Source organism: Neofelis nebulosa, chromosome 3 (genome assembly GCF_028018385.1).
Source record: "Neofelis nebulosa isolate mNeoNeb1 chromosome 3, mNeoNeb1.pri, whole genome shotgun sequence".
Taxonomy (NCBI): domain Eukaryota; kingdom Metazoa; phylum Chordata; class Mammalia; order Carnivora; family Felidae; genus Neofelis; species Neofelis nebulosa.
Window position 1 is genome coordinate 134,335,065 of NC_080784.1, and position 16,137 is coordinate 134,351,201.

Sequence of the window (16,137 nt, forward strand, 5' to 3'; positions counted from 1 at the left end):
TGAATTACTGAACTTTACACAAAGGATCTTATAAAATTTATTGAAAATGGAGACAATTTTGTTGTTTCCTTATGATGGTGATTAATGTAAGGAAAGACTTAAATATTAGGGTTTGGATAAAGAACACCCACCGCTGGGGTGCCTGGATGGCTCAGTCCGTTAAGCACCGTACTCTTGATCTCAGCTCAGGTCATGATCTCATGGTTACTGAGTTCAAAGCCCTGCGTTAGGCTCTGTGCTGATAGCCTGGAGCCTGTTTTGAATTCTGTCTCTCCCTCTCTCTGCCCCTCCCTCATTCTCTCTCTGTCTCTCAAAATAAATAAATAAACTTAAAAAAAATTTTTTTTTCAATGGTTATTTATTTTTGAGAGAAAGATGGAGTGCAAGCAGGGGAGGTGCAGAGAGAGAGGGAGGCACAGAATCCGAAGCAGGCTTCAGGTTCTGTGCTGTCAGCACAGAGCCTGATGCAGGGCTCGAACTCATGGATGGCGAGATCATGACCTGAGCCAAAGTTGGATGCTCAACCGACTGAGCCACCCAGGCACCCCAAATAAATAAACTTAAAAAAAAACACCCACTGCCTAGGTTAAGCTAACTTAAATGAATAATTACTCAGTAAAATATGTAAATGTTAAGATGGAGAACAAAATGCCTTTTAAAAAATATTAATTAACTTAGGGTCAAAATGTTAAAAATGTTCATTTGTACCAAATCAAGAGAATGAAAAGTTATTTTTGAAAGTAACTTTTAAAGCAATTTCCATCCATTGTTAGCTAGTTTTAAATTTAAAATTTGAATACTCTCTGTGGGCAGTCTCTAGATGTGTTAAATATAAGTAATTCAAGACAAAGTATCTTAAGCTTGACAAGCAATAATTAACTCATATATTACTCTTGACATCCTGGATCTAGCTTGCTTTGTCAGTTCCTATTTCTTTTTTTTTTAAAGAAAAGAGGAAAAAGAGGAATGAAAAGTCATGCTAGCAAGTGATCACGAAAGTGCTGACATCTGTGTTAAAAAAGGCTGTAAATATGTAAGTAGTCTACTTTTTAGGCAAAGCATTCTTTTAGGTGACTTTATCAATTTGCATGTGACCTAATTTTTTTTTACATTGAATAGACATATATATGGATAAATGAAAGACAATGCAAAAGATTATTTGGTGGCGACTTAAAACTGAATCAATGAGAAGTAAAATAAAATATGTATTCTCATCTACAGTTTTTCCTGAGTCTTTTAAAAAATAAGGACTCTAGAGCATGAGAGAAAAAGGAAGATGGTGATTTATGAAGTTTAAATCACCTCACTGTAAACAAAAGTGTACATACCAAAAGAATGAAGAACATAAAGAACACAAATGTAGTGAAATAAATTGGTCCCAAAACTCGATTAGCTTCCTCAATCTCTGCGAAGTTGATATCACCCAAAATGATACGGAATTGAGTGAAGCTATAAAAACAAAACAAAACAAAACACTACAATACAAAAACAAAGACTGTTCAGCATTGATGTAACATTTCCTAAAGATGATTTCACACTTTTGGACCTCTTTATCAGTGTGCACAGCTGCCAGATAATAGAAAATTGTCAGTCTCCTTGGAAAATTCTTGCTAATGCTAACTATTCGAGCAATTGAAGCTTTCTGGAATAAAAATCTATACTTTTGTGCTAAATACATATTTCCATTTGGTTAAAAAGAAAATACAATAATTATTAAATGACTCAAAAAGCAACCAGTTACAAGAATTTAATCCATAATCTGGCTAAAACATGGATGGTTAACTCTAAACTTCACCATGGTCACCCTGGGTCTGAATTTAAAACCTCTTTAAAAAAAGACTTTGAAAGATAGCCAAAATTGTATGCATTCAAAGATCCAATATCCTCACACGCTCTCAAAGTGGTGTTGAGTGGCCGTGTGTTGCCAATGCTGGGGTCTTAATCAGTAAAATCATTTCCCTTTCCGACTTCCATCGAACAGCAACATAATTTGGCATCCCCCAGCACAAAAAGCCCTTTTAACTTCTATTATCATAATCCTCTTCTCCTTTCCTGACTGACTTCTTTCCAAATGGCGTGGAAATGTAATACTGGTTATTTTTTTTTTAGTCTTAATATCATATATGAGAACTTTGGAAAAGGACAGAAAATTCCTACATCGGTTTGAGTTTCTCGTAGAATATTAGAAATACTATTTTTTTTCTAGAAAATAACCTGAAGTTTAAAATACATGGCAACAATATTGAATAAGAATGAAAATCTAGGCAAATGGTCTCTTAAAAGCTACCATCTGTACTTGGTGCTAAGAAGACCTCTGTCTTTGTAATCATATTGGTTTACTGTAGCTGTTCTACTATCTCTTATGACTTTAGAGTTGCTACCTTAAGTTTATCAGTATTATACATTGTCATCTTTACATTGGTGGGTAGTTGCTTCTGGGAAAGATAATTAGTTCTTATTTTTAAATAACTATTTAAAACTACTTGGTGGTTAAATAGCAACCATAAAGATTTCTTTATCCTTGAGGAGGCAAGGACGGCTCTGATTAAATTTTTCTTTTATAATTTCATATATACTTACATACAGTCTTGGAAGGTACTGAAGTCATCGACCTGAGTGCCAAAGACAAGGTATGCCAACTGAGCATATGCTAAGAAGATGATGAAGAACATAATTGCAAAGCCAAAGAGGTCTTTGGCACATCGAGACATGGTTGTGGAGAGCTGACTCATGGTCCTGTTAAAGTTGATGAATTTGAAGAGCTGTAAGAGAGGGAAGATATCAACAGATGAATGGGTAAACAAATATAGTATATACACACAGTGGAATATTACCCAGCCTTACAAAGGGATAAAGTTTTGATCCATGCCACAACATGGATGAACCTTGAAAACATTATGCTAAAGTGAAATAAGCCAGACATAAAAAGACAAATATTGTATGACCCCAGTAACATGGGGTAGCTAGAATATGAAAATTCATACAGACAGAAAGTAGAGTAGAGGTTACCAGGGGCTACGGTGAGGCGGGAATTGGGAGTTAGTGTTTACTAGATACAGTTTCAGCTGGAATGCTGAAAAAGTTCTGGAAATATATATGATGGTTGCACAACATGGTGAATGTAACTAATGCCACTGAATTGTACACTGAAAAATGGTTAAAGTGATAAATTTTATGTTAATGTGTATTTTACAACATTTTTTTAAAAAGTTCATTATTTATTTTGAGAAAGAGAGAATGAGCATGAGTGGGGGGATGGGCAGAGACAGAGGAAGAGAAAATCCCAAGCTTCCCAACATTTTTTTTAAGAGAGAGAATAATGACTTGCTTTTGTCCCCAAACCCAGCAACTTCTATTTTCTCATACAAAAAGTACTTGTTGAATGCCTACCATGTGCCAGGCACTATTCTTGGAGTTGCAAACAGCAGTGCACAGAACAAAGCTCATCCCCTGATGTTGCTTACATTTTACATGATGGTTACAATACAGTAAAAATTGGTTTAAATCATAATTAAGATGATTAGTGATATTTTTACCCCAAGAAAGATTGAAATAAAAGAGGAATGGGGAGGGGCACCTGGATGGCTCAGTCAGTTGAGCATCTGACTCTTGATTTCAGCTCAGATCATGATCTCAAGGTTCATGTGATTGAGCCCCACATTGGGCTCTGTGCTGACAGCACACAGCCTACTTGGGCTTCTCTCTCTTTCCCTCTCTCTCTGCCCCTCCCCTCCTTGCTGTCTCTAAATAAATAAATAAATATTTTTAAGAAAATAAATTAAGAGGGAAAAAAAACCAACAAGTGAAAACTATTTTAAAAAAATCCCTCCAGGAAATATTCATCGCATGTTATTAACTGTCATTTTTGTTTAGCAATGATGTGCCAGGTACGGTGGAAAGAGCAATGTACACTGCCTCAAGTCTTTGCAATGATTTAAATATTGGTATTCTACCCCCAGGTGTCAGCCAGGGCTCAGAGCCAGCCGTCTAGCCCAGCGCTATCTGACTGCCGAATCATATTGAGCATTTCTGTAAACGAGGCACTAAGGATGTCTGTTCAGGATGTTCCTCACAGCCCAGGGGCATGACAACCTGTGGCATAAGTCTTGGGGGAAGAACACTGGGAGGACACATCAGAAGTCAAGTTGCAATCCCTGCCTTAAAGAACTTAATGGTTCTTAAAGTTTTGGGAGAATGTTTACAAGCAAAACACTAAATAAAATGCTCAACCTGAGGGACACATTGAAAAGGAATCTCTAGAATTTTACTTAAAGAACTCTTAGAAATTGTTTCTGGCCACAATAAAATTTTTTTGAGGGTTGTGGTAATCACATTTCTTTATGTAATTCCTATTAGATTTGGATTATTATTACTATTTTATGATAAAGGTTTGGTGTATTAGTGGTGGTTTTTCCTGAACAAGCATGTAACTAAATAAATAGGAAGAGAGGATGAGATCTATATCCTCTGATAAATCTCAGGCCTTTCAGGTGTGAATACCAATTCAGGAAAATAAATAACTGCTGGTTACTACCTTTTAGAACAGTGCTGTTCAATCAAGCTTTCTGACATGATGGAAATGTTCTTTATTTCCATTGCCCTATATAGTAGCCATCGGCTATATACAGACATTGAGATCTTAAAATGTGGCTAGAGTGACTGATGAACTGAATGTTTAACTGTATGTAATTTTAATTAATTAAAATTTAAATTTCAATAGCCACTTGGGGCTAGTAGCTATTGTCTTGATAGCAGAATGATAGAATTTCACAAGGGACAGCTGGGGAGCTACCCCCATTATTACTAAAATTTTCTGCATCTCCAGAATTGAGGCTCATTTGTGTATGAAATGCCCTAACCTTGCACACACATGGAAACACACACTGTTTTGGAAAAGGAGATGAGTCATAAAGGTACTACTCAGAAGTGTATGTATTTGTCCCAACCTCAATTCTAGGTAAAGCCATATGGCCATATGGCCTCCACCTGGGAAAGAGACAATTCTTCCACAGATCATTTCCAGTGCATCTCTCTGTCCCTCTCCATTCTCCCCAACTTGTTCTTAGTTCCCTTTCCTTCACCTGGTCACCCGATATCAGGTAAAACCCAACCTGTCCCTGTGTTAGTGTAGCTGAGGGCCACAGACCCAAAGGACACTGAGAAGGTGTCTTATTGCATTTGTGAAACAAATCTGCAGGGACTGGTTTTGCAAAACTGCAGGTAGTAGGAAGCATCATACACAGTTAGATGAAAGATCACATGAATCCTGCTAGCTTACTTGTAAAATATGAAGCAGCTTTGGCTGGCATTTGAATTTAACCGCAAAAGCACATTCAAGTCCTCCAACATTTTGTGTGACTCATGTTAATAAAAAGAAGGGAAAGGGGCACCTGGATGTCTCAGTCAGTTAAACATCCGCCTTTGGCTCAGGTCATGAGCTCACAGATCATGAGTTCGAGTCCCATGTGGGGCTTTGTGCTGATAGCTCGGAGCCTGGAGCCTGCTTCGGATTCTGTATCTCCCATTCTCTCTGCCTCACCCCCGCCCCCACTCTCCCTCCCCCTCTCACTCAAAAATAAATAAACATTAAAATTTATTTTAAATAAAAAAAGAAAGGGAAAAATATTATTGAAAATCCAGAACATGAACTTTGTAAATTACCTTAATCCAGACAAAAAATACTATGACAGCAGCTATATTGTTGAACTGTATTTGCCAGTATGCCAGATGTTCAAAGTTGGGAAAAGTATTTTGATCTTCTAGAAACTGTAGTAGCACCTCCACATTTGATGTTCTATATATGTTAATTCCTATAGCTACCACTGACAGCTGGAAAACAAAAGATTTATATATTATTACAGTGTTTTAGAAATATGCAACTTGCCTTAAAATGACTATTTTTTCTTACCCATGTATTACTCCTAGGGCTCAGCAATCTACTTATCCAAATCACTCATACAAATGTTAAATGCTGAGCACAGCCATAATACAAGTAAAACAATAAGCTGCTTGCATTCCCTTTGCTAGCAACAGAAATCCAATAAATGCACGTGTCCATGTGCACAAACACATGAGAGATGTTGCTGTATTACAAAATCAAATTCAAATAGGATGCCTTGTTTTTTCTGCCACTCTCATTTAAATCACTTTCCACGCTTCTGCTTTCTCAGCCCCATCTTGCTTTTTTTTTTTTTTTTCCAGTTGCCAGCCATCCATTCCTTCTACTATTTAACAAATACATAGTGGACATCTATGTATACAGCACTGTGCCAGGGGCTAAGAGGAACAAACAGAAGTAAAATGCACAAACTCTGTTCTTAAGAAACTTACACTCTGGTTCAAGACCAGGTACACACACAAAAATAAGCAACCCAAAAGCCTACTAAGGAGTTGGCATTGTACAACATAAGGTGAAGGGTGAAACAAGACATTCTAAAAGGGGTGCTCGAAGGAAAAAGAATATGCTTGGTCTTAAAGGATGGTGGGAATGATGGTCAGAGAGGGCTCCAGAAGGCTTGCAGTGGGAATATGTGTGAGCCAAGGGTTTCCCTCTTGTTTCTGTTCCTTAACCCACGACCATGCAACTTTCCACATTTACTTCAGTCCTGGGCCTACAACATTGGTCCCTACATGCATCCATCATCACTGGATTAAGGTATATGTATGGAAAGTGCTAGGGGTTAACCATCACAACCTGGGCTTCCTAATGGGATCTGAATCCACAGCAGGTGTGCTGTCCTAGGTGCTGAGACCCTTACTGTCCATTCCTTCTCTCTTCTCATGAATGATGGTCAAAGACCACTTCATTAGCCCTTCCTGAGATGGCTTCTTGATCATGACTCCAGGTGATTATCATAGCAGAAAACTGCCTGGATGCCAATCTTTACCATCTTTTGTTTTCTGTGAAGGACTTCCAGAGCAAATCTTGTATTTTTGTGCTGGTGGTAGGATTATTTTCTTTGAGCTCTCTGAATACACTGAAAATGTTTCTCTATGTTGACTTAGTTGAGAGGGAAGGGTTGACTGACTGAATAACAATAGCCCTTTACCCAGCTCTCACTAGGTATAGTTGCTTTGGTCATTTATACAATATCAATATCATATCAATATACTAAATTTCCTTGAGATGTTTTCTTCAAAATAGAGAATGAGAGAAAAGATGAGAAAAGAGATTTTGTAAGCATTTGAGTTATGTCCTGAGTTTTCTCTGGGATTGTCATCCTTATCTACGAAAGAACTTTCCTTCCTTAACATAAGCTTCATAAGGGCAGGAGTTTGGGCTGTTTGGTTCTTTCCTATATCCCCAGTGCCTAGAACAATGCCAGACACATAGCAGGTGCTCAGAAAATCTTTGTTGAATAAATTAATAATTATCACCCTTGAAACCTACCAATCAACAAAATTATTTGAATTTAGACTTTTTAACAGTCTTCTTTTTTCAGTAATTCCACTAGTTTTGAAAGACTATTGTTTAGGTCAAACGGTTGACTAAATTAAGTCTATAGATTTCAAAGTCTTTGTTGGAAGAAACAAAAGGAAAATACAAAAAATGATTTCAGAGCGGTTCCAAGATGTTGTAATTATATTTATCACATAATTACTTTTCAAGTTTCGGGTGTGCTTTAGCACATTTGGGCCAGATAAAATGAAAACACCTTTGCTTTTTTCATGGGGTTGAAGGTCCAGTGGAGCACAGGGCTTGTTTTGGGGATGAGCAGAAAGCATGCCCTTATTTCTGCAGGGTCAGAGAAGGTTTCAAAGGAGAAGTAGGATTCCAGTAGCCCTTCCTTGTTCTTTACAAAAGCACACTGTCTGAATTATTGTCTTGGCAGTACTAAGAGTTAAAAAAAAAAAAAAAAAAGAACAATAGCACAGTGAAGCAAGTTTTCAAAGAAATACTTGCAAAATCTTGTGGCTGCTGAGCCAAAGAAACTATCCTTAATTTCCATGACATCATCAGTTATTTTCTCCAAAGCAGGTACAAGGCGATTCACTTAAGTGTGGGAATAAAATATTAAAACTTCTATCCAAGTGAAAAGAAAGTGCTAGAATTCTATTTGTATTTATTTTTAACCAAATCTTTCAAATTTTATGTTGTGAATGTTTGTACAAGTGTATACACACACACACACGCTACAAATATATGGAATACATTAGGGTGTGTTGTCAAAGTTTTCACTTATAGGTGTACATAATCAAAAAGGTTGATTGCCACTGACTAGTCTTTTGTTGATATTAAAGGTATTTGGTTAAAACCCAAACAAACCTGCCACTAACTAGCATATTATCACACTTTTACCATTATTCTCAATGACCTAAACTATAAATATACCCATATAAACTAAAAAAGCAGGGTTTGCAACCTTGGAGTCCCAAACAATAATTGTTTTCTAGAATAGTTTTCAATGTAGATAGACTGCACTCTTCCATCATGTAGTACAGAAATATTTTGAAAAATTCTTCCAGTCTCATGGCCTTTCCTCCCTCCTTAAATAGCAAAATGTCTTTGTTACTCTGTTATTAATGTATTGAGAATCTGGGGATCAAGAGCTTACTTACAGGAATTGTGTGATGTGACACAAGCCATTGTGCATCAAGGTTGAATGGCTTCCACACAGTATTCTGGAAGAATTCTTATTTTAAGTAAAAACTCTTTATGAAGAGCACATGCATGTAGCTTGAGAGGCAATAGAAGAGTGGCTAAGAGGGTTATTGTGAGGATTAAACATACTTCTGTATATGAAAAGCACCGGGAACTGTGTCTGACACACATAACTTCTAAAGTGTTAGTGATGATGATTATTATTATTGCTCGTGTTAATATCTGTGCAGTATATATCTATATAGTTCTTTTCAATGTCTTAAGCATTCTTTTATTCAAACATGAGGATTTTTTTCTATGTTTAAAACATATTAATAACATACTTCAGAAAATATTTTTCCCTATTTTGCCAACTAATTCTAGTGATGATCTGATAATGACTTGATGTAAATGCTTCAAAAAGCCCAAACGAATTTTTGGTTGCTGGGGGCTGGGGGAGAATAGTGGCCAAGAAGTAGGGTAACAGAAAAGGGCACCCTGATAGGATAATGCATCACTTAACTGAGATTTCAGAGGGGCATCTCTATCATCAGACGGAGGATGATGGTGGAAAGGACGGACTTTTAGGCATGTAACAATTAAACATGTCTTTATATGCTTCAATGTGTAACAGGACTCAGCAAAAGATTCTCAGCAATGAGCACATTCTCATTGATGGGAGAAAAGTTTGCAAAAATGCATTTCTCTACGGAAGCCCCTGGAAGGAAGTGATTAAGCTGATGTGGAAGGGAAACCATATCGAACAAGTGTAAGAAGTTATAATAGAGTCAAGGGCACGCAGGGGATCTACAAGGTGTCATAGTCTCGACTCTATCCTAGCTGCCTTCTGGTTTCTTGCACCTGATACAGAAAACGTTGATGGTCCCTCACCTGTATTTTGTACACTGTGGACTATTTTCAGGAAGTTTTAAACTACAAGGAAATTTTCTCTACCACCCCAAATATTTTCTGGATGCTTCTTCTTGCTCTAACTTTACATATGTGCAGAAAAATACAAATTAATTTTTGTTAGCAGTTGAAGAAAAATATAATTAACAAAAACCAGAATAGACAAAACATTGTTTTCTGTGTCCCATCTCATATGGCATGCCAAAGCCAAATGTGAATTACTAAGTTATTCTTTTTTTATGTCTTGGAACTTGTGTGTATCAGCACATAGCGATCACTTTAATTTTTTTTCAAGTTTATTTATTTATTTAAAGTCATCTCTTAAAGTGGGGCTCGAACTCCAACCCTGAGATGAAGAGTCGCATGCTCTTCCAAATGAGCCAGCCCCATTATTCTGGTTATTTGTGTGGCTAATTGATAGCTTATTATAAATACCTCTCCACTTCTATATTCAGAAGGGTTACTCATACAAAATGAGAAAATAATTGGTAACACTTAAGTTGATATATAGGAAAGAGAACTTTTAGATTCTCCTTCAGGAATATCAGGATCCACAATACAGAGGAGATAGATCAAGGACTCTAACATGTTTTTATAACAGAGTACGGAATTTTCTATTGTTCTCAAACCTACCACAACAATCACAACATCCAGACAATTCCAGAAACTTCTGAAATAGTGTAGCTTGTGAATGCGAATTTCCAGTATCTCTTCCACCACATAGTAAAAGATAAAAAAACAAAAGATAATCTCACAGGCTGCCAGGAAGAAATCAAAAGTCGTGACATAGCGGATCAGCTTTACAGGCTGAAATTGCCAAGATGGAATCACACCGCCTGTTGCTGGAAATTCAACCAATAACCTGCATTGCAATAAGAACAGTTAAAACAGTAACAACAACAACAACAACAACAACAATAACACATGGATGCAGCCAGGAAAGGACATCCATCTACTCTGTCCCTGTACTAACAGGTCCTAAAATTGTAACCACAAGTCACCTCAAACTAGTGGCAGAATATTTTTGATCACAGCTAATAGCTGTGTTCTTGTACAATTCTGTGCCCCCAAAGGAACAAGGCTCCCCAAGTCCTCCTAAAGAGATTATTCCTCCTCAGTTTCCCCTTTACTTTTCTGTTACTTATACTGCTCAAAATGCTCTATAGTTCTTTTTTTTTCAAACAAGAAGGATGTTTCTTGCCAACTTCCCATTTTATAGGTGTCACACTGAGAGAGTTAAATGATTCACTTAATGGTGCAGTTCCCCTATCAAACTAGAAATAGAATATCTACCTCCTTAATGTTAAGATTCTGAAAAGACCTTTAGTTAACTACCAGGTGTAACCTTCTCTTCCGTTACAGGATGCGTAGCCACACCCAGAGCCTGAGTATCTAAGACTCAAGCATGAGCAATAATCAGGTCTAGGCAGAGACAATGGTAAATTAGAACTGGTCAAAGAAGTATGAAAATTTTTCCTTCCTCTTCACTGTCAATCACTGTTTTTTGTTTTTTTTCTCATTTGATGTGCTGGAGACCAGGGGCAATAAACAAAAACCTGGGAGAGCAATACAGAAACAGCGAGCCTCGTTATAGCCTCAGTGTAAATGTGGAAGGCAGCAAGTAGCTTGTGTGTGTGAAGTAATCTCTTTTTGTCCTGTTCTGGCCCAGCATCTGTTAACTTCTCCAGAAACGTAGGCAGCAACATACAGAAAAGAAGTAATTGCCTTGACAATATTCACTCTTAAAGTATGGGAAGGAAGTGAAAGACATACTCAAGACCTTCTATAAATAGATATTTCCTTAAATGTCAATCAGAGTTGACTGCCTGAGTTGACTGTTCTTTTCCTCTTTCTATTTGCCCTGAAATCATTAGGAAAAGTTCAATAATAATTGCAATCATTATTCAATCATTTCTAGTAATAGCTGTTATTTGACTTAATGTGACATCATTTCCTGTGAAAGTTGTTAAAAAAGTGGTCTGGGAAAATCCAACTGGCCTTGTAAAGCAGATTTGAGTTTAGCCTCAAAAATGATCACAAAATAAGGATATTATGAGAATTTATGCTTCTTATTTGGTAGGTATATATATGTGAAAGTAAGTCATGTCAGTGATGTCTGGGTGTTGCTGACACATTTACCAGGAGGATTAAAGTGGGTGAACTCTGACTCTCCCTTGCCTTGTTCTGCTTTTTTCTTTTTTTATAGCACATATTACCTTCTAACCTACTATTTGTTTCTTTTGTTTATTGTTTCTTGTCTATTATCTATCTCCTCCTGGTTTAACACAAGCTCTGCTAGAGCAGCTATCTTTATTTTGTTCACTGATGTGGCCCAAGTGCTGAGAACAGTACCTGACACATATTAAGTGTCCAATAAATGTTTGCTGAATAAGTGGATGAATGAACAAGAGGCCCCAGACAAGCCAGTAGGTCTTTGTTAGTTTCCTCACTGCTAACCAATGTGACCATGATGGCAATGTCACAGGATCTGTAGAAGGAATTTTATGTGCCTTTGGTGAATCTCAGTGTTAGCAGGTACCTGGGTATCCTACCAAACCTAGGCATACCCTCTGACTACTGTGCTTGTGTTCTGATAGCATGGGCATCATTTGAGAGTGGGAAGCTCAGGGAAATGAGTCACTGTTTGATAGCAGAGGCCGTGGTAACAGAGCATATAGCATTGATCATCATTATAATGAGTAAGAAGAGATGTTAGCAAAACAGTGCTTTTTTTCTGAGAAGGTTCCAGCTTTGGGATAAACCTGGACCAGTCTTAAGGTTCTTTCCAACTCATAATATTCTAGGATTCTAGTTCCCTTTCCCCAAATATATTTATCCCACTGAGCCTTTGGTTTTCACCCTTCCCTTGCTGTCAGCTCTGATCTTTGGCAGTCCTTTAGCCAGCCGCAGGCAATGGTCTCCTGGTCTATCTCAAGACTAGGATATACATACAAAGACACTGAGGTGGGAGGGACCAGCGCCCTTGGTACACACCTGATCACACAGAACAGGTTAATGTTGGCGTTGTATACCGAAAAGTCAATAAAAGTTGCCCTGGTTCCTCGGTCCAGCCAGACATTGTTCTTGAGGCTAGCGACCTGAGCGGCTGTCTCCTCTCTTGTTCTTGACAAATCCAGGTAATAGCCAGCTCCACTATAGGTTGCAATCATTCCCCAGTGGCTACTCCCATTCAAGTCTTCTTCACTCGTGTATACCCAACTAATTAAAACATGAAATGAAAACAAAACAAACAGATAAAATCAGTGGAACACTTGTGGCATTTATAAGATAGTTGGGGGGCGCCTAGGTGGCTCAGTCGGTTAAGCGTCCGACTTCAGCCAGGTCACGATCTCGCGGTCTGTGAGTTCGAGCCCCGCGTCAGGCTCTGGGCCGACGGCTCGGAGCCTGGAGCCTGTTTCCGATTCTGTGTCTCCCTCTCTCTCTCTGCCCCTCCCCCGTTCATGCTCTGTCTCTCTCTGTCCCAAAAATAAATAAAAAACGTTGGAAAAAAAAATTTTTTTTTATAAAGATAGTTGGTTCCTGGTGAGATAGAGTATGTAATAAATAAATGTAAGTCTTATCAAGCTGGGTAATGTGCTTGGAGTAGTGCTTCATAAATGTCTTTCTTTCTTTCTTTCTTTCTTTCTTTCTTTCTTTCTTTCTTTCTTTCTCTCTTTCAGAGAGAGCACAAGCAGGGGAGGAGCAGAGAGATAGAGAGAAGAGAGACACAGAGAGAGAGGATCCCAAGCAGGCTCTTCACTGTCAGTACAGAGCCCAATGTGAGGCTTGAACTCACAAACCAAGAGATCATGACTTTGAGCCGAAACCAAGAGTTGGACACTTAACTGACTGAGCCACCCAGGTGCCCCTAATTTTCTTTTTAAGTTTATTTATTTAGTTTGAGAGAGAGATAGTATGTGAGCAGGGGAGGGAGAGAGAGAGAATTCCAAGTAGGCCCTACACTGACAGCACAGAGCCAGATGTAGGGCTTGAGCTCACAAACTGTGAGATCATGACCTGATGATTCAATCCCTTTACACTAAATCTAGCCAAAACCTAGAACCAGAGGCTTAACCAACTTAGCCACCCAGGCACCCCCTTATTTAATTCTTATACATTTATTATCCCCCTTTTAGGTACGAGGGCCCTGAAGCTTAGTGAGGTCAATTCAGTCTTGATGCTTTTGAAGGTATTGTCAGGAACCTACACCAGGACTGTCTCTAGAACCTGTGCTATTAGCCCTTAGTTTATGTAGCTGCCTTCCCTGGGTAACTATACTCAGGGGCTAGATGACTCTATGCTCCCAGAGAAAACTGCAGCCAAGAAGTACAAGTTCATCAAGTACCACTGTTGGCAACTGAACTAAACAAGACTCCACAGGGCATTTGGGTGTTTAATCCACAAGTATTGAGAGAAGCTCTCTTAGGAACCAGAGGCTTCTTTCGCATTAACAGGGATATAAAGATGGACCAAGTTCCTTTCCCTCTCACATTTATAGTAAGTAGGAAGATAAAAGTTGTAATTAAACAATTAAAATACAAGGTAGATGGATGATAAATCCAACAGAGAAGTATAGAGAAATTGCTCTGGCAGATCCTTGTCTGGGGTCCGGCAACAGCAAAGGTGCATAGAGAAAGCTTTGGGAAGAAGCCACAGCAGACCTGGGCTGTGAAAAATAAACAGGATTCAGGCAGGTTTAAGTGGATGAGAAGGGCATTTTCAAGCCTGAGCCAGGTGAGGCCGGAGAAGTACAAGGCATCCAGCTGGTAGTTGAGTTCAGCTCCCATATGATGAAGAAAGAAACGTTGAAAGGTAGACTGTGATCAGATTGTGAAGAGCAAGCACGAAGGAGTCACTGAGGGAAGGTTTATGAGAGGCACTGTGGCTGCAGGAAAGACTGGAGTGGTGAGGAATAGACACCTCATGTGCAGAAAAGTTGCCATAGCAGGTCTGAGATGGCCCTTTTTTCAGAAGGCCTGCTTGCAAGGTTGGGCCTTGGTTGCTCTGAACCTTGACTGATAAACAGCTCCCTATATTGACATAAAACTTTGATACATAAGAGTGGCTAACTGTGCCTAGCCTGTCTGTACAAACACAGTGGCTTATGCTCAACACCTTCTTTCCTCCTGGGAGTCTGGGATTTGGGTACATGCCAGGCAGTGGCTGCCTATATGACCAGGAGCCGATAAATACCTCAGGCAGTGAGTCTCTAATGAGCCTCTCTGACAGATATTGTTGGGACTCGTTACTGGAGGAATTTGGCATGTCCTATGTGACTCCACCAGGAGAGGACTTTTGGAAGCTTGCACTTTGTTTCTTCCAGACTTTGCCCCACACGCCTGTACCTTCTTCTGCTTTTGCTTTTATCTTTTCACTGCATTAAACCTTAGCCACAAACATGACTAGAGGATAAATCCTGTGAATCCTTCCAACAAATCCCTGAACCAGGGTGTGGGCCTGGGGGACCTAACACAGCTCAGTTAGCAGTCCCTGCAATAGGCCAGACATGATGAGGCCTGAGCCAGATCAGTGATAGGAAGATAGGAAGACAGACAGGAAGGACAGAGATAGGACATGGCAGTGACCGTCAGAAGAACTTGGCCTCTGATTTGGAAGTTGGGGCAAGGGAGAAGTGACATCTGAAAAATGATTGGAGGCTCTTTGAATAATTCAAAGGAGAACAGACCCAATAAGAAAGTGAGAAATTCAGTTTGGTCAGACTGAATTATAGGAGCTGGTGGGACATTGGTGGGATATAGTGTTATTTTTTGTTTTCTGTCACTAGAACACAAGCTCTGTGAAGACAGGGGATTTGTTTCTGTTTTGTTTCTTGCTGTTTTGTTGCCCTAGCCAGCACCAAGGGCGTTTCTAGAAAAAAGAGACCTCACTGGGAAAATGCCTGGCACAAGTAAACGCTCAGTACATTTGATGAAGAAATGATAAATTATCAGATAGGGATGAGAGAGGAAGTCAACTGAGTGTCAAGGGAAAAAATGTACAGAAAGAAAATATCTGAATATAGAATGAATGTAGGAATAAGACAGAAGTGGGAGGGGTTAAGAGGAGGATTACAGAATGAAGGGAACTCAAAGATCGTTCTCAGAAGTTACAAGAACGAGCAATCAACACCGCCAAGTTCTACAGAGATGCCAAATGGGATGTACATCAAGAATGGGTCAGTGGGTTGGTAAACTCAATAAATCCACTGGTGGCTTCCAAGAGAGATGTCCAAAGCACAGGTTTAAGCTTTAAGGGGTGAATCAATGGTAAGGAAATGGATGTGGTGAGTGAAGGCTATTCTTTCCGGAAGTTTGGAGTTCAAGGGAAGGAGGAATGGGAGTAACTTGAGAATAGGGCAGAATCAAGGGGTGGTTTAGATACATGGCAGTCCATCCATGGTGGATGGACATCACCCACTCACCCATGCCTTTAGCAGACATTTACCGAGTAGCTTGAGACAGCAGGCAGTGCTCAAGGCTTTGAGAATACAGCAGTGAACAAAATACAGTCCCCACCCTCAAGAAGCAGGAGTGCTGATAAGGAGCTGATGGTGGCAAGGAGCCACCCTAACAGTATAATTAATAGAGAAGAAGCAATGTGGTTTAGTAGAAGAAATATGGGTTTTGGAGTCAAGCTGGTTTAAGTGC

At 39.0% G+C, this 16,137-nt stretch overlaps 1 protein-coding gene across 1 annotated transcript in view; it reads right to left on the reverse strand.

The window, feature by feature from the left end:
* PKD2 (polycystin 2, transient receptor potential cation channel) overlaps positions 1-16,137 on the reverse strand; it is a 54,886-nt gene that overhangs the window by 15,175 nt on the left and 23,574 nt on the right. Inside the window, exons 5-9 of the mRNA XM_058721949.1 lie at positions 12,485-12,709; positions 10,124-10,352; positions 5,662-5,829; positions 2,581-2,762; positions 1,329-1,449 (exon numbers count right to left, since the gene is read on the reverse strand). Coding sequence (XP_058577932.1) covers positions 1,329-1,449; positions 2,581-2,762; positions 5,662-5,829; positions 10,124-10,352; positions 12,485-12,709 — 925 coding nt within the window. The remainder of the gene's footprint in view (positions 1-1,328; positions 1,450-2,580; positions 2,763-5,661; positions 5,830-10,123; positions 10,353-12,484; positions 12,710-16,137) is intronic.